Source organism: Mirounga angustirostris, unplaced genomic scaffold (genome assembly GCF_029215605.1).
Source record: "Mirounga angustirostris isolate CCGP_5_RB_7025 unplaced genomic scaffold, mMirAng1.0.hap1 SCAF_12, whole genome shotgun sequence".
Taxonomy (NCBI): Eukaryota; Metazoa; Chordata; class Mammalia; order Carnivora; family Phocidae; genus Mirounga; species Mirounga angustirostris.
In genome coordinates this window covers 40,935,556-40,962,295 of record NW_026991720.1, presented here as the reverse complement: position 1 = coordinate 40,962,295, position 26,740 = coordinate 40,935,556, and the positions used below count along the sequence as shown (strand labels likewise).

The window sequence follows — 26,740 nt, the reverse complement described above, 5'->3', positions numbered from 1 at the left end:
TATAAGATCTTCTGCATATAGCAGTCTATGTGAAGTTGATGGTTGCTAAGTTTAAACCCATTCTTTACTCCTCTCCCCCCCCACCCCACATTTTAGGCATATGGTGTCATATTTTACATCCTTTTATTTTATGGATCCCTTGACTGATTTTCTTTTATAGAAATATTTATTTTTACTGTTTCTGTGTTTTTTACTTTTCATACTCTATAGTCTTCCTTTGCACTCAAAAACTCCCCTTTACTGGTGTAGTGGTCATGAACTGCTTTAGTTTTTGCTTGTCTGAGAAACTCTTTATCTCTGTTTCTATTCTGAATGATAATCTTGCTGGGTAGAGTATTCTTGGCTGCAGATTTTTTCCCTTTCAGCACTTTGAATGTATCATGCAACCCCCCTCTGGCCTGCAAAGTTGCTGCTGAAAAATCAGCTGATAGTCTTATCAGGGTTCCCTTGTATGTAACTCTCTTCTCTTAGTGCTTTAAAAAATTTTTTTTTCTTTATCACTACTTTTTGCCATTTTAAATACTATGTGTTTTGGTGTGGACCTCCTTGGGTTGAATTTTTGGGGAAATACCTTGCCTTCGGGATCTGGATATTTGTTTCCTTCCCCAGATTTTGGAAGTTTTCAGCTATTATTTCTTCAAATAAAGTTTCTGCCCCATTATCTTCCTCTTCTTCTGAGAACACTATAATGCAGTTATTACATTTGTTGGAGTCACTAAGACTATTCTCAATTTGCATTATTTTCTTTCCTCTCCTTTGCTCTGCTTGGTTATTTTCCATTACTCTCTCTTCCAGGTCACTAATTCATTCCTCTGCTTCATCTGGCCTCCTATTTATTCCATCAAGTGTATTTTTAATGTCATTTACTGTGTTCTTGATCTCTGATAGGTTCTTCTTTATCTCTGTGTTAAGGATCTCACTGATTTCCTCCACTCTTTTCTCCATTCCCCTGAGTGTTTTTATGATCATTAAGTTCTCTATCAGGCATATTATATCTCTTTTGCTTTGGTCTCTTGCTGTGGTTTTGTTCTGTTCTTCCATTTGGGAGATGTTTCTTGGTCTCCCCATTTTGTCTGACTTTGTGTTAGAAAAGTCAGCTACTTCTCTTGCTCTTCATGATAATAGCCTTATGAAGGAGAGGTCTTGTAGTGTCGTGCAGTGTAGTGTCCTATTCCCCAGGGCCTGGCACTTGAGGGAGTGTCACCTATGTGTGTTGCATGTGCTCTGCTGTTGAGTCTTGGCCTCTTTTTCCTTCTTCCAGTTGTCTGCAGAGGCTGTCTTTGCCTATTGTGGGCAGTGTTTGGTCACCAGCAGGGGTGGGGCACATTTCAACATTTAACATTTTAATGTGGTGAGATCATCTTGTAAAATGAGACCTGTTCCCACCACTACGAGAACTGAGGTTCCACAAGACACGCAGGTCTGGAGATGTAGTATTGGCAGTTTGTGCAGGTCTTCTGGAGGACCTACAGTGCAGGAACTCAGGCAAGCTAGACTAGGAAGGGCAGATCTGCTGAAGCAGGGGTGGTGGGGCTTGGTGTAAGCAAATTAGCTAATGAGTGGCAGCACTGTACTGGTTCCTGCAGGTGTCCATTGTTTATGTGGGGGTGGGGGAGGTTGGGGGGGGTGTAGGAGGCAAATGACACCTGCTAGCTCCTCTGTCCCTGGAGGAGTTTCCCTGTGATCTGTTTGTCCAGCCATGCTCTGAGATGAGCAAACCACTCTCCCTTCTGTCTGCCCCCAGCATGTTTCAAACTACTGGTTCTATATTGTATCTGCATGAGCTGTTTGTTGAGCTAAGGGCAGGGACTCAGCTTCCTGATACCCTCAAGGCTCTCCCAGAGTTGAGCCCAAAGATTTTTAAAATTCCAGGCTTTAAGTCACTGGTTTTAAGAACTCCTGAAATTTGGCCCCTCTCACTTTTTTTTCTCTTTTAATGTTATGTTAGTCACCATACAGTACACATTAGTTGATGTAGTGTTCCATGATTCATTGTTTGTGTATAACACCCAGTGCTCCATGTAATACATGCCCTCCTTAATACCCATCACCTGGCTAACCCATCCCCCCACCCTCCTCCCCTCTGAAACCCTGTTTGTTTCCCAGAGTCCATAGTCTCTAATGATTTGTCTCCCCCTCTTATTCCCGCCCCCTTCATTTTTCCTTCTTCTCCTAATGTCCTCCATGCTATTCCTTATGTTCCACATATCAGTGAAACCATATAATTGTCTTTCTCTGCTTGACTTATTTCCCTTAGCATAATCCCCTCCAGTTCCTTCCATGTCGATGCAAATGGTGGGTATTCATCCTTTCTGATGGCTGAGTAATATTCCATTGTATATATGCACCACATCATCTTTATCCATTCGTCTGTTGAAGTACATCTTGGTAGGAATGGCAAAAATTAACAAGGCAGGAAAAAAATGTTGGAGAGCATGTGGAGAAGGGGGAACCCTCTTACACTGTTGGTGGGAATGCAAGTTGGTACAGCCCCTTTGGAAAGCAGTGTGGAGGTTCTCAAAAAGTTAAAAATAGAGCTACCCTATGACCCAGGAATTGCACTCCTGGCTATTTACCCCAAAGATACAGATGTAGTGAAAAGAAGGGGCACATGTACCCCAGTGTTCATAGCAGCAATGTCCACAATGCCAAACTGTGAAAGGCCCCTCTTACTTTCAAAGGCAGATATTATGGAGATTCATCCTCCCCATTCGTGGGCTCCCCAGTGTGAAAGTCTGTTTTCTGCCCTTCTCTGTGTCACTAGCTCCCTCCCCACAGTGGATGGCCATTGTTTGTTTCATTCCCCGACTGCATTGTTGCCCTTCCTACCTCCTTTGATGCGGCCCCTTCCTAGCCTTTAGTTGTGGAGTTTGTTCTGCCAGTCTTTGGGCCATTTTCTGGGTTATTCACACTGATATGAATGCTATCTAGTTGTTGTATTAGGTAGTTGTATCCATGGGACAAGGTGAGCTTAGGGTCCTCCTATTCAGCCATCTTCTTGGCTGACGCTCAGCAGTTTTTTTTTTTCTTTCAGCACTTGAATATATCATCCCACTCTCTCCTGGCCTGTAACGTTTCTCCTGAGAAATCTGACAACAGTATGGGGTTCTCTTTAAGTTACAAGCTTCTCCGCTCTTGCTGCTTTTAAGATTCTTTGATTTTTGGTAGTTTTATTGTGTCTTGGAGAAGGTTTCTGAGATTGTTTGGTAACCTATGAACTTCATGATTATGGATATCCAAATTTCTCCTCAGGTTTGGGAAGTTTTTAGCCTTTTTTGTGTGTGTTAGCCTTATTCTTTAAAAAAGTAAGCTTTCTTCTCCCTTCTCCCTCTCTCCTTCTGCAAGTCCAATAGTTTGCAAATTATTTCTTTTGATGGTATCCTATAGATCACATAGGCTTTCATCACTCTTTTTCATTCTTTCTTTATTCTCCCATCACTGGATAATTTCAAAATTCCCATCTTCTTAGATTTTTTTTCCCCCTGCTTGATCCTTTGATGTTGGTGCTATTGTATTTTTCATTTCATTCATTTTATTCTTCTATTCCAGAGTATGCTTTGTCCTTTTTATGATATCTTTGTTAAACTGCTCATTTTGTTCATGTGTGTATTCTTGTACCTCACTTGTGCCTTTAAGCTTCCTTAAAACAGGTATTTTGAATTCCTTATCAGGTAAACAGATCGCCATGTCTTTGGGTTCGGTTACTAGATTATCATCATTTTTTGGTGGTGTCATGTTTCCTTGATTTCTCATGTTCCTTAGAGTTTTGCATTGTCTTTGTATTTGAAGTAGCAGTCACCTCCTATCTTTACTATTTTCAGGAAATACCTTTGGGTGTGTGCCTGGGTGGCTTAGTCAGTTAAGCATCAGACCCTTGATTTCAGCTCAGGTCATGATCTTAGAGTCCTGGGATTGTGCCCCATGTGGGCTCCGTGTTTAGCGGGGAGTCTGCTTAAGAATTCTCTCGCTCCCTTCCTCTCCCCTCCCCCCGACTCACATGTGTGCTCTAAAAATGAATACATGAAAATCTTAAAAAAAAAACAACCTTCAGTCAGCTCTGGTAGAGAATCTGTGACTTTCTATGGATATGCCTGCTCCATGCGTCTTGCTACCTCTTGTGGCAGAATTCTTAAGCTTGTATGCCTTCTCAATTTTGCAACGGACAAGGTTCAGTGCTGACAGTCTTCCTTTTGCTTTCCCAAGGGTAGGGCTAAAGCTCAAGTTTGTGGCCTCTCTGGCCCATGAATTTGGGCTGGCTTTTTGCACATGCTCACTACCCTCTGCCAAAATATGCTCTCAACCCTGTTGGGAGTGCACAGAGAGAGCCAGCCATGGGGGGTGGGGTGGGGTGGTGGTGGTGTGTGTGTGTGTGTGTGGTGTGCGTGTGTGTTAGTTACATGAAGCATTGGGGGGTTCCCATAGACTACTCAGGGAGATCCATGGGTAAGGTATCCTTAGCAGCTCATGAGCCAGCTTAATGGAGGCTGTGAAGCAGTTAGTAGATTCTATGTCCTTTTAATGACCTCCAAAAGTCGTATCTTCTACTCTCCCAGCTTCTTTCCACCCCCTAGTCACATAGCTCATGGTTCAGTACTCTGGATGGGACCACAGTGAAATGGGCCTCTTAGGTGGCATCCTGCACAGCTGGGGAAGCTGGGCACTCACTCACTCTCACTTCCCCCTTTAGCCCCCCCCAGGAGAAACCACAGGCTGAGACCTCTCTTGGCCTTGAGTTGTTCCACCTTGAGGGAGGAGTGATAAGTCTAAACTATTCCTCTTTAATGCATCTAAACATACTTTTTTGCTCCAGTGGTATGCTAAAACTTCTCTGCTGGAAACTTGGACTTATACAAGGTCTCTCTTGTCCACGGGTGACCGCTTAAGATGATTTAGTATTTTCTAGGGGTTTGCGGACTGCTGCTGAGAAGGGCCGAAGCTTGTTCACAGGCTACTGCTGGGTCCAAGCCAGGACCTAGGTCTGTATGTTTTTTACAGAATGCAAGGGTGGGCAAAATTCCTCCTGGGTTGCTTGTTATATGCTGCTGGATCCCAAAGTCCCACAAAGGCATTTCTGTCCATGGATCGATGCCAAATCATTGGTGGGAGGCTGGGGAGGGGGCACAAATGAGGGACATCTTGTTCAGCCATGTTGCTGACATCACTTCTTTAGTAAGGCTAACTGAGTGGCTGGGAAGAGGAAATGTTCAGTCATCTCTTCTCAGTGGTAAAATTTCTGCTGTCTTTGCTTTGTCCTTTCTCTAGGTGCAATTCCTTTCAGTTATGAAGGCTAAAAGTTCAAGATAAAAGTATTTGCATGTTTGATCTCTCCTGAGGGCCATAGGGAAGGGTCTATTCCAGGCATCTCTCTTTGGCTTGCAGATGGCCATCCTCTTGCTTCCTCTTCATATGGTCCTCCCTCTCTGTTCTCAAAATTCTACGTATTCTTAAAGCTATTCCATAGCTTGCTGACAAACAGTGGTATTTCACATCCCAGCAATAGTTTCAAGACATAATTCCTTTAGCTACTGGAATGAGAGTGAACAAAAATGGATGAAATCAAAGCGAGGTGACAAGGTCTCACAAGTAAAGGTTCAAATTCAAAGACCAAGACTAATAAGGGTAAAGCACTGGCTCCTTTGGGCACCTGCTGGAGGTCTCAAGGGATTGCCTCCAGGCCCTTGACCCAAGCAGCTGTACATCTGGTCTACTGGGCTAAAGCTGCTCAGATTCCAAACACAAGCCTTGCAAAGAGTGGTAAACAAAATATTATGGACACTAACCACTTTGCAAGTGATCTTTCTCTCTGTGATTCAAACACACAAGCAGGCCCATTTATTACAATTTATGATCTTTTGGTAGCACTTTTTGTGTATGCGACTGGCCATGCTATAATGTGATTCTGTGCCACTCTTCCTCACTGGACTCTGAACAGTTCTGTCTTCCTCAGCAGAGGACTCAGCACAGATCCTACTCCTCAGGACATTCTGCACAGAAGTTTACTCAATGAATAGCGCAGTAAATTAAGACAAAATTATCCCTCCTTTTCCCTTCTCCCTAAACTCATTAGAGTATAAGCTGAACTAATCAGGGGAAGGGTGGAGTGTGGTAAATATAGTATTTCCTTATAAATAAGGATATTAGAAAACAAACATGACCAATAACTACTTTTCAATAATTACCACACAATAAAAATGCAGAAATACCACAATAAAAATATAATTAAGTTTTCAAAGAACAGAAGTTTGCATGCATACATATTCACATACTTCATTTGAGAACTTCAGTGCTACTTCTTTCTACGATAGCTAAACATAAAATGCCCAGATACACACAAAACAAATACAAATTTTAAACATTTTTACAAAGGTGAAAATATAAAGAAATGAAGACTATGGATTTATGTCTACAAACAATTTACTTTGAATCCCATCTGATGTGAAAATCTAACAGTTTATCAGACTTTGTATTTGATACAACTATATGTTAGAATTACGGTGGACAAAATTGATGAAATCCTAATCCTCAACAGCTTATACCAAGTAACTATTAAAATTAATGCAACCTTCAACTATTCTAAGTACTGTTCCTATAATTTTCTGTTTATTAAAACTTCAATTTTAAGGGAACAGAACTGAACTTAATGCTCTTTCAGGAAAGAGAATAAACATTAATTAAATCTTCAATCCCAACTTTTAAAGCTTAGAGCTCTTTAAGTATTCTGCTAATCTGAAACTATTTTTGGTTCACTGCTAACTTTTAAAATATCTTAAGACAATCAATGTGATTTAAGGTCTTTTTTTTTTTTTTTGGTCTGGATAACACTGTTTTCTTTTTGTCTTTATACCAAAGCAGTAAGGCAAGCAAGTGTTTCCTTTTCCAAATCAGATAGCGAATATCATTTTAAAATTCAGGGACTAGAATCATTGTAAATAATCCTACCAACAGGATATTAAGGCTGCTGTGATTTTCCTTTACATTTAAACCATAACATAAGATTAACAGTGTTATTGCCTACAAATGTTGAATTTATAAGCATTTGGGCTTAAATCACAGGACATAAATATGGTCATTTCTGTTTATACTTCAATTCCAGTTAACAAAACACTGTTTTTCACAATCATCTTGGGTAAGTTTGAAGATGAAGTTAGAAAATGCTACACCAAAGCTGAAACTGGATGACTCTGCTACAAGGAAATATGCTGGAGGGGTCAAGAGTGGTTTTCCAGTATCTGGTTAGTGTTGGCACAATGTGCCCCAACCCTGCACAGAATCTACAGGCCACACCCCGGCCATCATGACACATGTGTGCGTGCCTTTAATGCTCCGAAGGGCCTGGCCTGCTACTTACCAAAGGTGAGATGTGTGGCTTTGCAAGAACCACCAGGTGCCAGTTAGAATATATCCTATTTGCTGCAACATTCTTCTTTGAGGCAAGCCCTTCTAGATATGTGAATGAGAAAAATCACATAACCTAGCCTGCGTAAGATTTCCTAAAATCATTTCCTAGCATGAATGTGAACCAGACTTTGCTGTATGCATCTACCAGTGTTAGCACCATATTTAAGCCTGAACTGAGGTAAAGATAAACACTCAAGATAGCTTTGGGTAAAAATTACAGTAGCAATTTTGAATGGGGTGCTTACAGCAGTGTTCTTCCTGATCATTCAAATAAGTTGTTTGAAGAACCATTTGATCCCAAGTATATATATCCAATATATATCGAAATTGATAATACAAAGCTAGGTGTATAAGCTTTTAACAGAGAAAATACAGCAAAACAGAATTCTCATTTTTGAAATTCAAACTATGTCATTATTGGGTTAATGAAGTCAAAGATTTCGATAAAATATACTGAGCCAACATGACAAGGCCAGTTTATCAAATAGCAATGTCTAGGAATTCCATTTTTCAGAGCATGGTCAAGTTTATGGTAGACACTACCTAGTCAGTATCCGGTGCCTCCAAGAACTACATTAATCTATTTGTATCTTGCTAGTCGCTCCATTTAATAAAAAGGGGAGTAGCTTCTCTCTTCCCCAACTGTTTTAATTTATGTAGACAAACCTTTCTGGAACTTTTACTTATCATTTATATAAAGGAATGGGGAGGGAAAGACCCTAAAACTTAAAATCTTGAAGGTATATAATGTTTCAGCAAATAAAGTTTAGTTGAGAAATAACTGGACAAAATGAGGTAATTCTCTAGTTCCTATAAACTGATAAGGTGAAACAATGTGGAAGATAAAGAACTAATGAAAACTTTTCAAACTACCTTTCCCCTTTTTAACATTACTTAACATATAAGAGAAATAAGAAACCTTAGATACAGCTAGCTTTGGGGAGCAAAACAAAACTAATTTTTCAAAGGAGAACTATAATCACTTATCAAATAAAATATAATCTTGGGAGTCTGAAGTCCAGTGTTGTCCTATCTCTATAGTTGGGGCTAGTCTTGGTGCTCAGGCAGAAGCACTAAGGAGCAGTGCTTACTGCCCACACAGCCTATCACTTGATTTGGCCAAGATTCTTCAAAAACACTCACCAGTAGTATTTTCAGTGGATGCTGTTGAGATTCAGATAAAAATAGGAGGAACTTCCCCCTGCAGCCTATAGAAACGTTTAAGGTTTGTATTTAACCTTTTTAAAAAATTCAGTTGAATACTGCAGATCGTTCTTTAGAAAAGTCATGTAAACAGTCATTTTTCTTTTATCAATATGCCGGTGCTAACATACACAGAGGTATAGCTTAGCTACATCTGCCAGAACGCAGACTAATATATAAGATCTTTCAGTTCCCTGTCAGTCAGTTCATTCACTTCCATAATCTTCTCTAAATGTTCCATGTATCGGCCATGGTCCTGCAGGAAATGAGGGACCCTCATGTTTTCAATAACTGCCAATCCTTTCAAGCGATCCACATCTTCGTAAGAGACCTGAAAAAAGGAAGGTGGGTTAATTTTTAAATGTAAGTAATTTCTTCCCTAAGTCTTAAGAGAAACATTACTTCAATACCTGCAAAATAACAAAAATCAATGGCTTCCTTTCCCTTACTGTATTAAATACAAATGTATTGGGGCACCTGGGTGGCACATTAGGTTAAGTGTTCGACTCCTGATTTCAGCTCAGGTCATGATCTCAGGGTTGTGAGATGGAGCCCTGCATTGGGCTCACGTTCTGGGCGTGGAGCCTGCTTGAGATTCTCTCTCTCCCCCCTCCCTCTGCACCCATACTAAAAAAAAAAAAAAAAAAAGTATTGTTCTGCCTGCTCATACCATGACCATAAAAAAAAAAAAAATCAAGTCAGGGGCGCCTGGGTGGCTCAGTCGTTAAGCGTCTGCTTTCGGCTCAGGTCATGATCCCAGGGTCCTGGGATCGAGTCCCGCATTGGGCTCCCCGTTCTGCGGGAAGCCTGCTTCTCCTTCTCCCATTCCCCCTGCTTGTGTTCCCTCTCTCGCTGTGTCTCTCTCTGTCAAATAAATAAATAAAAATCTTAAAAAAAAAAAAAAATCAAGTCAGTATTTAACATTCTATCTTGGACCTATACTGTTTGTCTAGAATTTACATAACTAAACTTAATACATGTGTGTGAGAGACTAAAACCTAAACAAATGTCCTGACTAAATCTAAATGAAAGAACCCAGGAAACAGCTAGAATATAAATACCGTATCACTGAATTAGGAAAATCAGCACGATTATAGACTGAATTCCTATTTCTATTTAATTTCAGAAATAAAATTGTTTTATGTTAAATTCTCTTTGTAAACAAGTATCCTATAAAATCTTTTTACTTATGTAAGAAGTATTTTTTTTACTTTTATATTTTTATTTTTTTAATTAGGTAAGAAGCCAATCTCTTGTAAGTATTTATATTGAGTTTATGGATGAAACTCTTTAAGTTCTAAAAATTAAGATTCAGTAGAAAGGCTTTAAATAAAGAAATCATGTTCATTTATACTTTAATAAGTTTTCATTTTTTTATTTTATCTATTAGAGAGCACACAAGCAGAGGGAGAAGCAGACTCCCCGCTGAGCAGGGAGCCTGACATGGGGCTTGATCCCAGGACCCCAAGACCATGACCTGAGCCAAAGGCAGACACTTAACTGAATGAGCCACCCAGATGCCCCTTAGGTTTTAATTTTTAAGTTATTATTGAAATTATTTTGAGTATTTCTACCACTAAGTAATGAAAATAGGTTTGTTGTTGATACTGGTGTGGTTTAATTTTTTCTTCTTCCTTCCTCAACCGACAAGACCTATCCATAAATATGTCCAAGAGATAAACTGTATAGGTTTCCTTTTAGGTTTTTGGTGTTTAATCCATTTTTAGTTTATTTTTGTGTATGGTGTAAGAAGGTGGTCCAGTTTCATTCTTTTGCATGCAGCTGTCCAGTTTTCCCAGCACCATTTATTGAGGAAGTGTCTTTTTTCCACTGTGTACTCTGCTTCTGTCATAAATTAAATGATCTAGGTTATCCTGTTCCAATGTTTTATATATCTATTTCTGTATCAATTCCATACTGTTTCAATTACTATAGCTCTGTAGTATATCTTGAAATCTGGGGTTATTATACTTCTAACCTAGTTCTTCTTTATTAAGATGGCTTTGCTACTTGACGTTGTTTGTGGTTTCATACAAATTTCAGGATTGATTATTCTAGTTCTGTGAAAAATGCTACTGGTATTTTGATTGGTATTGCACTGAATCTGTATATTGCTTTGGGTAGTATGGACATTTTAACAAAATTAATTCTTCCAATCCAAGAACACAGTGTTATCTTCCCACTTGTTAGTGTCATCTTCAATTTCTTTCATCAGTGTCTTCTAGTTTTCAGAATATAGGTCTTTCACCTCCTTGGTTAATTTATTTCTAGGTATTTTATGCTTTTAGTACGATAAGTGGGATTGTTAATTTCTTTTTCTGCTTTGTTGTTATTGTATAGAAATGCAATAGATTTTTGTATCCTGTAATTTTACTGAATTCATTTATTCTAACAGTTTTTTGGTAGAGTCCTTAGGGTTTTCTATATATAGTATGTCATCTGATGGTTTTACTTCTTTCTAATGTGGATGCCTTTTATGTCTTTTTCTTGTCTGACAGCAAGGACTTCTAGTACTATGTTGAAAAAAAAAAAAGTAAGAATGGACATCCTGGTCTCATTCCTGATCTTAGAGGAGTTTTGAAAAGCTTTCAGTTTTTTCATTGTTGGCTCTTGGGTTTTAATTTATGGCCTTTATTATGTTGAGGTATGTTCCCTCTAAACCTTTGTCAAGGGTTTTTATCACTAATGGATGTTGTACTCTGTCAAACTTTTTTTTCCTCATCTATTGAAATGATGTGGTTTTAAATTCTTTGTTATTGATGTGATGTATCATGACTGATTTGCAAATACTGACCTGTAGTTTTTTTTGTAGTGACTTTGGTTTTAGTATCAGGATAATGCTGGCCTTGCAGAATGAATTTGGAAATTTTCTTTCCTCTTCTGTGTTTTTGGAAGAGTTTGAGAATTATATTTACTCTTTGGTAGAATTTAGAATTCATCCATGGAGCCATGTGGTCCTAGCTGTTGGGAGTTTTGTTTGTTGGGAATTCATTTATTACTGATGTAGTTTCATTACTAGTAATCAGTCTGTTCAAATTCTCTACTTCTTCCTGATTCAGTTTTAGAGGATTGTATGTTTCTATTTTTGTGGTATCCTATTTCTCCTCTTTCGTATCTGATTTGAGTCCTCTCTTCTTAATGAGTCTGGCTAAAGGTTTATGAATTTTGTTTATCTTTCAAAAAACCAGATCCTGGTTTCATTGATCTTTTCTACTAGCTTTGTTCTTTTCTAGTTCCTCAAGGTAGGCCTGTATCACTATAAACATCCTTCTTAGAACTGCTTTTACTGTGTCCCCAAAGTTTTAGACCACTGTGTTTTCATATTCATTTGTTTTCATGTATTTTTTTGGTTTCCTCTTTGATTTCTTTGTATACCCACTGTTTCTTAAACCATCCTGAGTTTATTATAGGAAAGAATGAGTAAACATAAAACACAGTTCTCATATAAAGAGAAAGGAGATACACATATGGAAAGGGAGGTGTAAAAGAAACTTGCAGTGTCTGATTTGAATTAGAATCCCCTTATGATTTAAAACAAATACATGATTTGCTCACTGGGAAAACCTAGAAGCATCAATATTCCAGGAGTAATGAGCACACCTAGTACTCACTGTTTTCTAAATACCATTTTCACTAAAAGGAATCAAGTCTTCCTTGGAGAAATAGCTCATCTGAGATCTGGATAGAAAAGGTGTAAGATGGACCCAGAACATTTTACTTTGCCAGAAAACAGGAGCAGCCACTGGAAGGGTTGAATAAAAAAACACTTAAGTCCATAATAATAATGCAAAAAAGGAGTGAAATGTAACAGAATTTGAAGATCTCTATTTTGCTGACTGATATGGGCAAAGATCATCAAAGGATGTTAAAACCATTCCTTGGAAGGTTAAGGAACAGTACATTCTTAGGTATTACCCCACAGATTATTTAATATAAAAAAGGTACCTTTACAAAACAAGGGAGAGAGCTGGCAGTAACTAACTTACCCAAGTGATCAAATACAGCATCACTGATAATGGAACAAAATCACATATGTGCTTTTTAAGGTGATGAAATATACAAGTCACTTATGTAGTATTCTTGGTAAAAATGTTTAACCCAAACCTAATCACAAGAAAACAATAGGATAATACAGATTGTAAGAATTCTCAAGAAAAATGTCAGGAAAAATAAAGACTTGGGCGGGGGGCAGGGAACAAAGTGGACTTCTATAGATTAAGAGAGATTAAATATTATAACCCAATGTAAGGCATGAATCCTTATCCAATCAGTGATTTCTTAAGAAAATCACAGGGTCATGCCAGATTAAAGGGGGAAGTGTTATACTTGCAGCTTATTTAAAATGCTTTAGAGAAAGCACTATATAAAATAAAACCATGTAATACATTGCCAAATTTCCTATTCTCTTCAGAGAAATTTTGGAGTTTGGCTTTGTGACACCATTATTTCTTCCTCCAGGAAACTTCAAACACATAGTCTAAAAACAATTTGAATCTGAACCTTATTTAATCATTAAATCAAGCCTGAGGAAATGATGACCTGGTGTGTTGTAGACTACATGCCACTGGTTTCACTCACCTTCCCCAGGGCGGTCAGAAGATGAAAGTCAATGGTCTCTCTGTATCGGAGGATTTGTAGAATACCATCCAAGTATACCTGGTCTTTACTGAAGCACCCTGGAGGAAGACAATAGCTTTTATTTTCTAAGTAATTAGATACTAACACAGTCCCCTTACTGTAGGCATCAGTCCTGAATAAAAATAAAAATGGCAAATTAGAATTAACTATCTTCATAACATAAAATGCAAGGTCTTGGGTAGCACCAGGATAATGTGCAGACTGGTAGCTTCCCTTTAAGAATTTCTTGTCCCCAGATCCCCCTTCCCCATAGTTAAAACAGCATTTTTTCTAATCATAAAAAAACACTGATGATTTAAAATAGAGGATATGTCATCCACACTCCCACCATTTGATCATAACCTTAACTCCCATGTGTATGGAGGCACTTGGGGCAGCAGGGAGGACAGCTATTGAGCAGTAAGTCTCACAGGGGGCAAGGTGGAGACATGGGATTTCAGAAACTCCTGGTTTTTAAAAATACTACCCGTTACCCCATTAAAAACAGCTATAGGTGATGTTGATACTCTGCCTCCATATGAAAACAAAATTAAAACTGGATTTTAATATGGAGGTTTAAAAATAGAGGAAAATATGAAAACATGAAAAGGAATAGCTCATGAGATCTGAGCCTAGTTAGTGTTCCACTTACAAAGACAACTTTTTTCCCATAACTTGTGTAAATTGACTAAAATTCTATCATATTAAGTCATACATTAAGAAATTAATTTTTTAATGCAATATATGTTAAGAAAAAAAAAAGAAGAAGAAGGTAGCGGGAGGGGAAGAATGAAGCGGGGGAAATCGGAGGGGTAGACGAACCATGAGAGACGATGGACTCTGAAAAACAAACAGGGTTCTAGAGGGGAGGGGGGTGGGAGGATGGGTTAGCCTGGTGGTGGGTATTGAGGAGGGCACATTCTGCATGGAGCACTGGGTGCTATGCACAAACAATGAATCATGGAACACTTCATCTAAAACTAATGATGTAATGTATGGGGATTAACATAAGAATAAAAAAAAAAGAAAAGAAATTAATTTTTTTGGGTATGCTAATAGCATGGGAATTATGGAAAAAAGGTGGTACACTTTTTCAACTAGGCTCAGATCTCATGAGCTGTTCCTACTTTTTAGGAGGAATAAATCAGATACATACTGAAGTACTTATAGGTAAAAGAACATGATGTTTGGAAATGATTTAAAATACTATAGGAAAACAGGAACTTAGAAGAATAGATGACCCACTGCTAGGAAATGTTGATAATTACTAAGATTAAGTGATGTTTAATGAGGGCACATCCGATTAATCACTTCTTTTGAAATTTTTCAAATTTCAAATTTTTAGTAATAAACAGTTTTCTTAAAGTTATATGGGGAGGCCTGTTTCTCCCTCATCCACTCCCCCTGCTTGTGTTCCGGCTCTCACTATGTCTGTCAAATAAATAAAATCTTAAAAAAAAAAAAAGTTATATGGGGGCACCTGGGTGGCTAAGTTGGTTGAACATCTGGCTTTTAATTGTGGTTCAGGTCATGACACCACATACCTAAAATGTGGAAGGGAGAGGAGTACAAATTTAATGCTTTATGTATGGGTTCAAACTTAAGAAGATCATCAACTTAATATAGAGACTCCACTAAAAGTCTCCTAGAACTGATTAATGAATTCAGTAAGGTTGTAGGATACAAAATCAATATACAAAAATCCACTGCATTTCTATACACAAATAATGAAGCAGCAGAAAGAGAAAATAAGAAAATCCCATTTACAATTGTACCAAAAATAATAAAATATCTAGGAATAAACTTAACCAAAGGGGTGAAAGACCTGTACTCTAGAAACTATAAAACATTGATGAAAGAAACTGAAGATGACACAGATATTCCATGTTCATGGATTTGCAGAACAAATATTGTTAAAATGTCCATACTACCCAGCAATCTCCAGATTTAATGCAATCCCTATCAAAATACCAATAGCATTTTTCATAGAACAAGAACAAATAATCTTAAAATTTGTATGGACTCACAAAAGACCCCAAATAGCCAAAATAATCTGGAAAAAGAATAAAACTGGAGGTTATCATAATACCAGATTTCCAGATATATTACCAAGCTCTAGTAATCAAAACAGTATGGTACTGGTAGAAAAACAGACACACAGATCAATGGAACAGAATAGAGAGCCCAGAAATAAACCTATGATTATATGGTCAATTAATCTTTGACAAAGGAAGCAAGAATATGCAATAAGAAAAAGTCTAACAAATGACACTGGGAAAACTGGACCACTTTCTTACATTATACACAAAAATAAACTCAGAATGAATTAGGGACCTAAATGTGAGACCTGAAACTATAAAAATCACAGAAGAGAGCACAGGCAATAATTTCTTTGACACTGGCCATAGCAACATTTTTCTAGATATGTCTCCTGAAGCAAAGGAAGCAAAAGCAAAAATAAACTATTGGCACTACATGAAAATAAAAAACTTTTACACAGCAAAGGAAACAACCAACAAAACAAAAAGATAACCTAGTGAATGGGAGAAGATATCTGCAAATGATATATCTGATAAGGGGTTTGTAATCAAAATATATAAAAGAACTTATACAACTCAACACCAAATAAACCCTGAAATAATCCAATTAAAAATGGGCAGAAGACACAAAGAGACAGTTCTCTAAAGAAGACATACATGCTGGAGGGGAAGGAGATGGAGTAACTGGGTGATGGGCTTAAAGGAGGACACTCGATGTAATGAGCACTGGGTAATCTATGCAACTAATTAATCACTAAATTCTACCTCTGAAACTAATGATACACTCACTATATGTTAAATTGAATTTAAATAAAACATTTTAAAAAAAGACATACAGATAGCCAACAGACACATGAAAAGATACTCAACTTCACTCATCATCAGGCAAAGGCAAATCAAAACACTTCACACCTGTGAAAATGGCTAAAATCAAAAACACAAGAAGCAAGGTGAGGATGTGGAGAAAATGAACCCTGGTGCTCTGTTTGTGGGAATGCAAACTGGGACAGCTACTGTGGAAGAGTATGATGGTTCTTAAAACAATCAGAATTACCGTATGATCCAGTAATTGCACTAGTGGGTATTCACCCCAAAATACGAAAACACCAATTTGAAAAGATATATGCACCCCTGGGTTTACTGCAGCATTATTTACAATAGCCAAATTAATAGAAGCAACCTGTGTATGATAGATGAATGGATAAAGAAGATGTGGTGTATGTTTAATATGTGTGTTTTTATATACACACACACACAATGGATTATTACTCAGCCATAATAAAGAATGAAATCTTGCCATTTGCAACAACATGGGATGATCTAGAGGGTATAATGCTAACTGAAATAAGTCAAAGAAAGATAAGTACCGTATGATTTCACTCATATGTGGAATTTAAGAAACAAAACAAAGAAAAACAACAACAACAAAAAACCAGACTCTTAAATATAGAGAAAAAACTGAGGGTTACCAGAGGGGAGGTGGGTGGGGGATGGGTGAAAAAGGTGATGGGGATTAAGAGTACTTATCGTGATGAGCACTGAATAATGTACAGAATTGTTCAATCACTATATTGTACACCTGAAACTAATATAACACTGTATGTTAATTATACTGGAATTTTTTTAATTAAAAAATTAAAACAATGAGATACCCACTAAGACGATTATAATAATTTTAAAAATGAAAATACAAGTATTGGTAAGTGTTGGTGAGGATATGGAAAAATAAGAATCCCATATACTTCTGGTGGGAATATAAAATATCACATTCACTTTGGAGAACAATCTGGCAGTTCCTCAAAAGCTTAAACAGAGAGTTACCATATGACCCAACAATTCTACTCCTAAGTATATACCCAAGAGAATTAAAAATATAAACTTGTACCCAAATGTTCACAGTAACATTATAATAGCCAAAACGTGAGGAAACAACTCAAATGTCCATTAACAGTGAATGGAAAAATAAAATGTGTCTTATACATGCAATAGAATGTTATTCAGCAATAAAAAGGACAGAATACTGATACATGCTACCATAGGGATGAACCTTAAAAACATTATGCTAAGTGAAAGAAGTCAGACACAAAGGATTACATATTATGTGATTCCATCTAAATGAAATGTCCAAAATGGGCAAACCTATAAAAGTAGATTAACGGTTACTTAGAGCTGGGAGCTTGGCGAAGAAGGAATGGAGAATGACTGTTAATGGGTACAGGTTTCTTTTTGGGGTTACGAAAATGTTGTGGAGTTAGATAGTGGTGATAGCTGCGCAACTCCATGAACATTCTAAAAACCACTGAGCTATACATTTTAATGGGCAAACTGTAGGTCATGTGAATTATATCTCAGTAAAGCTGTTTTTAAAATCAGAGCAAGAAAAAGCAGAACTGGCAAAAAGTTAACAATTGGTCAATCTAGAGGATGGGTAATATGAGTGTTAATTCTATCATTTCCATATGTCCGTAGGTTTGAAATTTTTCAAAATGAGATCTGAAAAAAGAATGCTAACAAAATATGGTTTGGGAAAACTAGCACGGACCTCAAGTAACAAAGGTTTAATTTTTTATAAGTGAGTGATTTCTCTGATTGGTGGATAAGGATGTGATCAAAATCAATAGACAACTAACCATAAGGCAAATCTACAGTCAAGAGACACTCACCTGGTTGGGAAGTATCAGTCCATCCCCTCTTGGCTCGTACACAATAATCCCATCTTGTATTGGGGTCCTTGACAAACTTTCCAATATCTTTGAAGAGTTCGCAAAAAGACATTTGGCTGGCTCGATAAACAGTGTAGTAGAGGAGGGCAGCCCTCCATAAAAAGGGGTCTTTTCTAAAAAGGACACTGTGAATACTTGCCAGTCCTTCCTCTGTGGGATTGTTTGGCTTTAGCTCATGTTTTTTGCGGCCAGTCCAACTGTTCCATGGCTGCTGAAGGTTGTTAATACCTCGAAAATAATGTGTGCCTGTGGAGAAGAAAAGGCGCGTGAAAAACAAGAAAGGACATTCTCATTTTAATTCTTATCCAAAAAAGATTCTACCAACAGTTCTAAAACCAAATTGATGTGTACCTCTGAATCAAAACAAAGTGGAAAATGACCTGACCCTAAAGCATTTTGAAGGAGCTACTCTGCCTTCAGAAGGACCGCATGTCTCATTAGAAGAGGTGTAACTTTTATACCATTTATTTTATTTTTTAAATTATTTTTTTATTTTTTAAAGATTTTATTTATTTATTTGACAGAGAGAGAGAGAGCACAAGCAGGGGGAGTGGGAGAGGGAGAAGCAAGCTTCCCGCCGAGCAGGGAGCCCGATGCGGGGCTCGATCCCAGGACCCTGTGATCATGACCTGAGCCGAAGGCAGACGCTTAACGACTGAGCCACCCAGGCGCCCCTATACCATTTATTTTCTTAAAGGGAAGAATCAGAGACTTGGTATTTGACAAGAATCTCAGAGAGCACTCAGTTCCATTTCCCTCAGTTTCAGAAACGTGGGGAGGTGAAACCCGGGAGTTAAATGACTTTCCAAGCTTAACACAGCTACATGGTACCTTAAAAAAATCTAATTTGAAGTGAGACATTAATATCTTAGTTCAAATGAAACCTAACAATTTCATTACCTTTTGCCAAATACTGTTAAGAAAAAACCCATCATAAAAGAATGTTTCTTTGCTGCTGATTTCTGATATTACACGTGAACAAATGGAGAAGGGCTGCCCCTACCTATTTCATGCCTCAGCATTCCCTCCAGCCAGTGCTCACGTGCCGTGGAAACATTAATGGTCAATGTTGGGCACCCATTTACCACTGTCATTGAAGCTCGGGAAAGCAGGTCTTCAGTGAGATGAACTACGATCTAAGAAGCAAGAGGAAAAAAATATATACATATAAAACAAAATGTAAAGGCTCGGGAAAGGAAGCTTTCACAGGAAACAACAGACCCATAAATCAGTATTTTATTTATTTAAAATTTTTTTTTAAATTGTATTATGTTATGTTAATCACCATACATCATTAGTTTTTGATGTAGTGTTTCATGATTGTTTGCATATAACACCCAGTGCTCCATTCAATACGTGCCCTCTTTAATACCCATCACCAGGCTAACCCATCCCCCCACCCCCCTTCCCTCTAGAACCCTCAGTTTGTTTCTCAGAGTCCATCATCTCTCATGGTTCGTTTCCCCCTCCGATTTCCCCCCCTTCATTCTTCCCCTCCTGCTATCTTCTTTTTTTTTTCTTAACATATATTGCATTATTTGTTTCAGAGGTACAGATCTGAGATTCAACAGTCTTGCACAATTCACAGCGCTCACCATAGCACATACCCTCCCCAATGTCCATCACCCAGCCACCCCATCCCTCCCACCCTACCCCCCACTCCAGCAACCCTCAGTTTGTTTCCTGAGATTAAGAATGCCTCCTATCACTGAGATCATATGATACCGTATATTTTTATTTTGCTTGTACCAGTTTGAATCTCCCAGATACCAAGAAAATGGTAATCACTTTTGACGCTTCCACTTCTGAGCATGCGCCACTCAAGAACCTTTCCTGGGTTAAAGGAAAGTAGAGGGCTGTGCTGAGGAGGCAGTGCCCTGTTGTGCTGCTGTCAAATACAGTCCCCCCTGGTTAAAATGAGGCAAAGGTAGGTGCACAAGCCCGAGTCCGCTTCTCTGCTTGGCCATTTTGAACTGGCTGCTAAGAGGCGGCCACTGAGGCAAATTGCTTCATTAATAATTTTCATTAAAAAATTCCCATAATCCCATAAGCTATACAGAAAGGGGAGTAAGTAAAGAAAAACACAAAGAAACTGAACACAGCACTTCAATTTAGTGAGATCTCTGGGTGACTAATTAGATGAGCAGTTAAAATGCCAACAGCATCTCGTGTCACTCCTGATTCATACCTCACCCAGGCAGCCTTCCTTCATCATGTACTTCCGAACATGACTCCAGATTCGAGTTTTAGATAGCAGGCTGCCACCAGTGGCCTGCTCAAATTTTTCATAACTTCCATATTTCTGTAAAGTCAGTTCCATAATATTGATGGACTGTAAAAAAAAAAACAAAAAAACAACAGGGATAATGAAAATAAGTAGCATCTTATTACTTTGAGATAAGTAATAAACCAGTTATATTCTTATGGATCATGACCTGTGTTGTGTTTCTTGATTTCCAAATGAAACTGCAAGGGAGGTACCATAACTGATTCTAAACAGCTTTCACTCATTGTCACAAAGTTTTACAAACACCTCTGTACTTACAAATCCTCTTTCCCTTCACATGCTGAGCGTTTAAAGGTACTGCATAGAGTGTCATCATCTGACAGCCTGAGAAGGCAAGGCAGAGGGGCTCCTTGGCTTCTCCAAGACCATTTGGTGGTCTGGCAGGAGAACTCAGAGTAGAAGGTATGTCTCCAGACGTACTGAATTATAATTGCCATTTAGATAAAGACAAAAATGCCCCAATTTTTAAGAACACACAAAAGAGGGACGCCTGGGTGGCTCAGTCGTTAAGCGTCTGCCTTTGGCTCAGGTCATGATCCCAGGGTCCTGGGATCGAGCCCCGCATCAGGCTGTTTCTCCCCCTCCCACTCCCCCTGCTTGTGTTCCTGCTCTCACTAGCTCTCTATTTATTTATTTAATAAATAAAATAAATAAAATCTTTAAAAAAAAAAAAAAGAACGCACAAAAGAATCAACCATTCTTCTGTGACAATCTTACAAAATCTGAAGTTTTCCAGGGCTAATCTTTCAAAGAAAACTGTGTCAACATTACTAAAAACACTTTTATCTTTCGTTCAGGGACATGTACTACCTACTTCTCATTCTTCATAAATTTTTACATCAGTCGTTAAGCATCTGCCTTTGGCTCAGGTCATGATCCCAGAGTCCTGGGATCAAGCCCCATGCCATTAGGCTCCCTGCTCAGCAGGAGGCCTGCTTCTCTCTCTCCTACTCCCGCTGCTTATGTTCCCTTTCTCGCTGTCTCTGTCAATAAATAAAATCTTAAAAAAAAAAAAAAGGAATAAAAGCACACAATCAAAAACCCACTACAGCAGATTAGCAAAGATTTTTTGCATACACCAGTCTAATGATGACTAGTCATCAATATATCAGTGAGAAGAATATGAGAAATCTGGCCTTAATTCCAGGAAAGACAGAGTGGTACCTTCTACATTGGACCAGTATTTAGACCTAAAAAAGGTTAAGGAAATTTATTATGACCTGTAGTTCTATGTTTTTAAGTATGTACTTAATTTTAGACAAAATTAGCTTTTCTAGCATATGCTTACTCACTAGAAAAAAAAATGTGGTTATCTGGTTACTATGGTAGTCTCCCCCTCCTTATCCGCAGGGGATATGTTCTAAGACCTCAGTGGATGCCTGAAATTGCACTGTCAAACCCTACGTACACTATGTTTTTCCTATACATACACACTTATGATAAAGTTTAATTTATAAATTAGGCATAGTAAGAGTTTAACAATAATAACAAAATAGAACAATTATAACTATATACTGTAATATGAATGTGGTCTCTCAAAATATCTTACTGAACTATACTCTTCTTGTGATGATGTGAGATGATAAAATGCCTATGTGATAAGATGAAGGGAGGGGAATGACACAGGCAGCAGCTTTAGGCTACCACTGACCTTCTGACAGCATGTCAGAAAGAGGATCATCTGCTTCCAGACCGAGGCTGATCTCAGGTAACTGAAACCGCAGAAGGTGAAACCATAGGTAAGGGGAACTACAGTGTTTATTACAGCAGACAGAAACAGTTTAGAGAATTAAGAAAAAATTAAATACAGGTGTTCCCTGTTATCACCAATAAACAGTCCTAGTAAAAGGCTATTAAGTATTCATATTCATAATAAGCATTCATATTCATAATGGGAAACAAAAATTTGATAGGAAATTTATACTGAAAACGTACCCTATAAATGTAAGATAAAACATACTTAGCAGTTTAACAACATATAGGCAACCTTTATACTCATGTACTAAATATTGGATCAAAGAGTGAAATAAAAATAGTGGGTTTTTTGGGGGGGTGGTGGTGATTTTTCCAACAAAATGATAGACAATAGAACATCACATCCTTCATTTTGTCTTGCTTACATGGCATCATAATGGCAACACTACCCAGGAGCTATACTGATGTTCCCCAAAGGTTACGTTAATATGATGTCATGTCCAATACTCTTCTTTAAAGAGCCTATCCTCAGGGCACCTGGGTGGCTCAGTTCATTAAGTGTCTACCTTCAGTTCCGGTCATGATCCTGGGGTCCTGGGATCAAGTCCTGCATCAGGCTGTGACCTTCATCAGGCTCCCTGCTTAGCAGGGAGCCTGCTTCTCTCTAGCCCTCTGCCCCCACCCCGTTCTAATAAATAAAATCTTAAAAAAAATAAAATAAAGTGCCTATCTTGTTGTCATCTCTGTTGATTTCTTCATCAGTTTTTCAACTGGTCCAACCTAGACAGATTTGTCAGTGAGCATATAGATCTCCAGTATCCTTCACTGACCTCAAGAAATAACTTCCCAATCCATCTGCATTGTAATAGCCCCCAGCATAGAGACAGAAACAGTGGTTAATGAGTGAATAAACTCAAGCTTTACAGGAAAAATCAGAAATGCTGAGTGGTCATTTCATCAGTGAATATTTTTATGTTACAATTTTTGCTTCTCTATGCAGCCTCAACTGCAGGCCACAAAAATTTTATGAGATGATCTCAGCTTTGGAAAAAGGAAAAGGCAATAAGCAATTTAAGAAGGCACAAGGAAGGCTGCAAGAATATACCCAAAGGCTGCTGCTCCTGTCTGGGATGGAGTGATGGATTGCATTGATGTTTATTACCTGTACTTTTCAGAAGTTTTAAAATTCTTTACAATATGAATATATTAGTGTTATGATCAAGAGGAAAAAGACTCTTTTCCTGTTTTACTGAGGTTATGACTGATAAAAATTATATATACAATGTGATTTTTTTTAAAGAGGTACAATGTATTGATTTAATATATGTATACATTATAAAATGATTACCACAATCAAGTTAATTGACACAGCTATCACCTCATATAGTTACCATTTTTTGTGTTTGGTGAAAGCATCTAAGATCTTAGCAAATTTCAAGTATACAATATAGTATTATTAACTATAATCATCATGCTGTACATTAGATTCCCGGACTTACTCAGCTTATAACTGAAAGTTTGTACCCTTTGATCCACATCTCCAAATCCCCCCCTACCAAAAGTTTGTTTTTGTTTTGTTTTTTTTTTAAGAAAAAAGACAGGAGAAGATCATCCATTCTCCCTTGAGTTCAGAGAATCCATATCTATACCACTTGAAGAATCACACTTTCACATGCCTCATCCACATGGCTAACTACTTTTAGAGGCAATAAAGTTCATGTCAAATCTCTCTTCTCCACTAATATCATTAAAGTTAATCAAAAAAATGTCCCAATATTACTTGGTGGGGAATTAAAACAAGAAGTGGCTTATTTTTCTCCAATCATCGCTTTCAATTTGCCATCCAGAATTTCTCCTTCCTTTCCCTGAATATCTTAACCAGTTTCTTTAGCTTTCCAATAATTTTCAAGTATTCAAAAAAAGTCTTCTTGAAGTCAATTTAATCCAATTTAAAATGTCAGTCATATCTAATTTAAAGCTCTTTCCCCTCCCCTAGGACAGGCTTGGCCTGAGGCCTAAAGAACCTTCACTGAGAAAGAAAGGTATAATAGTGATTTGATTCTTTCTCATCCCTCTCCAGTTTTCTGGGCCTCTCTTTCCCTTCAGTATACTGAGGGCTGGGAGAAGAAAAGAACAATTCCTATGTAACTGGTTCAGCTATGGTCCTCCTTCCTTGACTTAAATGCTGGTGCAGGCCTATCCTAGTCAGCACCTCCACTGCTTGGCTCACTGCAAAAAGCCCCCTAAAGTGGACTACTAACAAAACTATGAAATTTTAAATCCCAGTAGGAACAACTAAAAGACTCAACTGACTTACTGTACACCCATTTTATTAAATATATACAGTGAAAATTATGCTGACAAAAAAGAAATGCTGACAGTTAATGACATGAGAAAATACAGATACATAAACAAAAGTATACTAATGTCAATTATGAACACCATTAGGCATGGGACAAGGAAAACAGACTAAATGTGAATAGTGATTATCTGTGGGTGATAGAATTATGGGATTTTATTTATTCTCTTCTCTATATACTTTTTTTTTTTTTAAAGAGAGGGAGAAAGGGAGGGGAGGACAGAAGGATTAAGAGTGAATCTTAAGCAGGCTCCACACCTTTCTCTCACTTGCCAGTTAGTCGTTGATATCTTTTCTCTGGAGTATTTGTATTTAAAAAAAGAACACATGGGGGGGAACCCTAAAAATTCAGACAAACATTTTCCTATAGTAATTTTTAGGCAGAGTAGATTGCTGGTAGGAAGAGTTGGTATGGCTTGCATTCTTGAGGCCTATTCATGGAAGAAGCAGCCACTTCCCTCAGCCATGTGGAGATCTAGCCCTGATTTATCCATAGACATCAAATATATTCTCTGCTTCCTTCCAACTATAAGAATAGCAAACATACATAATAAACAATCAGACATTACATAATTTTACTGATCAGTTTTAAAACTTCCGGGACCAAAACATCTTAATATACACATATCCTTTGTCCAGGTCTCAGTTCCCTAATCTGAAGAAATCTGACTTTGTACCTTTCCTTTGTGTCCATCTTACTACTTGGCCAACTCTTCTATCACCATGTTAGAAAATGACATATAGGGCGCCTGGGTGGGTCAGATGGTTAAGCGTCTGCCTTCGGCTCAGGTCATGATCCCAGAGTCCTGGGATCGAGTCCCGCATCGGGCTCTCTGCTCCTTGGGAGCCTGCTTCTTCCACTGCGTCTCTCTCTCTTATGAATAAATAAATAAAATCTTAAAAAAAAAAAAAAAAAAAGAAAAAGAAAATGACATATATAATAGAATCTACCCTTGAGTTCCACAGAAACAGTATTAGGTAGGATAATATTTCTTGCTAAAAGTGGGCTGAAACAGGCCACCAAACATACTTTTGCCTTCTAAAAAATTGGACCAAAACCCATATATTTTTCTGCTAAATTATGAATCAATACATTATCTCTGCTCATAACAAGTATTTCTGAATCCTTCTTTGTAAGAAGATATTTTAAAACATTGTAAATCTTAGAGGCATCAAAACAAATTAATTTTCAGAGAGCTCAAACCTAGTGCAAAGAGGAAGTAAATACAAAATGAGTAATTGTTCAGCATGAAGGAAATGGTCCTATCTGTCCCCTGATCTGGATGTCATTTATAATGTTACATAAAAGAGAAGAGCAACTTTCTTCATAATGTACAGCAATGCCATCCCATGACCCTAAAACACTCATATTCTCCTCTATGAAAATAAGAAGAGTATAATCAAAGGAAGATGACAGAGTAGGGACCCTAAGGTCACCTTGTCCCGCAGATACTAGATAACACATCAGTGTAAATAACCCAGAAAATGACCAGAAGACTGGTAGAACAAACTCCACAACTAAAGGTAGAGAAGAAGCCATATGGAAGAGGGTAGGAAGGGCGTAAGTGGGAGCTAAACAGACTCAGGGGGCCATTGCAGGAGGGAATCGTGGGGGCAGAGTGGGGAGAGAAACACCTTCACACTGGGGAGCCACATGGGGAAGATGAATCCCCATAACATCTGGCTCTGAAAACCAGAGGGGATGAATTTCATGAGTTTTTACAACCAGCAGGACTTCAAGCCCGGAACTTAGCAGCAGGCTCAGCTCTGGGAGAGCCTGGAAGGTAAGTGAAAACTAAGTCCCCACCTTTAAGCACAAAGCACAACAAACAGCCTGCAGAGATATAGCAATAGAAGCAGCAGTTTGAAAAAATGCCTGGTAGGGGGTGCCTAGGTGGCTCAGTTCATTAAGCCATCCAACTCTTGATTTTGGCTCAGGTCATGATCTTAGGGTTGTGAGATGGAGCCCTGCATACGGGCTCCATGCTCAGTGGGGAGCTTTCTTGAGATTCTGTCTCGCTACCCCCAACCCCTGTGCACAAAAACTCACGCTCTCTAAAATAAATAAATCTTAAAAAAAAAGAAAAGAAAATGCCTGGGGCACAAGGGAAGGAGAGTTATTTACTAATTGTAGAGCCTGTCCTAGAAGGACAGATTAAACTGGGAGGCTTCTCTAGGAACAAAGGAGCGGGCAGGGCCATTTCCCTCTCCAGAACCCAGCATTAAACACGTGGCCACCAGCAGGAATCAGTACTCCCACTACCCAACTAGCTTAGACCCTGCCCTGCCCCCTCCAGCCAGGCCTGCTCAGTCCCAGTGCTGTGAGCCCCTCCCCCAGAAGACCAGTGCAAGTTTGCCAACACTGTGGTCTGCTGACTACAAGTTTTGTGGGGCCTCCATCCCAGTACCAGCCAGCACT

General features: G+C 38.3%; 2 protein-coding genes across 10 annotated transcripts in view; one reads left to right on the top strand and one right to left on the bottom strand.

Annotated features, from left to right (window-relative positions):
- EEPD1 (endonuclease/exonuclease/phosphatase family domain containing 1) overlaps positions 1-25,251 on the top strand; it is a 172,617-nt gene extending 147,366 nt beyond the window's left edge. For 3 of the 7 annotated variants that reach the window (XR_010406426.1, XM_064575050.1, XM_064575052.1), the window contains exon 9: positions 7,094-11,769. Coding sequence is in view for 3 of the 7 variants with exons in the window: in XM_064575050.1 (XP_064431120.1) it covers positions 7,094-7,179 (86 nt within the window). In the remaining 4 variants the exon portion in view is untranslated. Of the gene's footprint in view, positions 1-7,093; positions 11,770-22,962 lie in introns of those variants that run through there. The other 4 variants (XR_010406425.1, XR_010406423.1, XR_010406424.1 and 1 more) reach the window with 4 other exon arrangements.
- The window catches only part of MATCAP2 (microtubule associated tyrosine carboxypeptidase 2), a 45,075-nt gene continuing 26,254 nt past the window's right edge, over positions 7,920-26,740 (bottom strand). For all 3 annotated transcript variants that reach the window (XM_045864421.2, XM_064575054.1, XM_064575055.1), the window contains 5 exons: positions 20,169-20,312; positions 18,984-19,116; positions 17,921-18,226; positions 13,180-13,277; positions 7,920-8,932 (listed from right to left, as the gene is read on the bottom strand). In XM_045864421.2, coding sequence (XP_045720377.1) covers positions 8,771-8,932; positions 13,180-13,277; positions 17,921-18,226; positions 18,984-19,116; positions 20,169-20,312 — 843 coding nt within the window. In that variant the 3' untranslated portion in view covers positions 7,920-8,770. The remainder of the gene's footprint in view (positions 8,933-13,179; positions 13,278-17,920; positions 18,227-18,983; positions 19,117-20,168; positions 20,313-26,740) is intronic.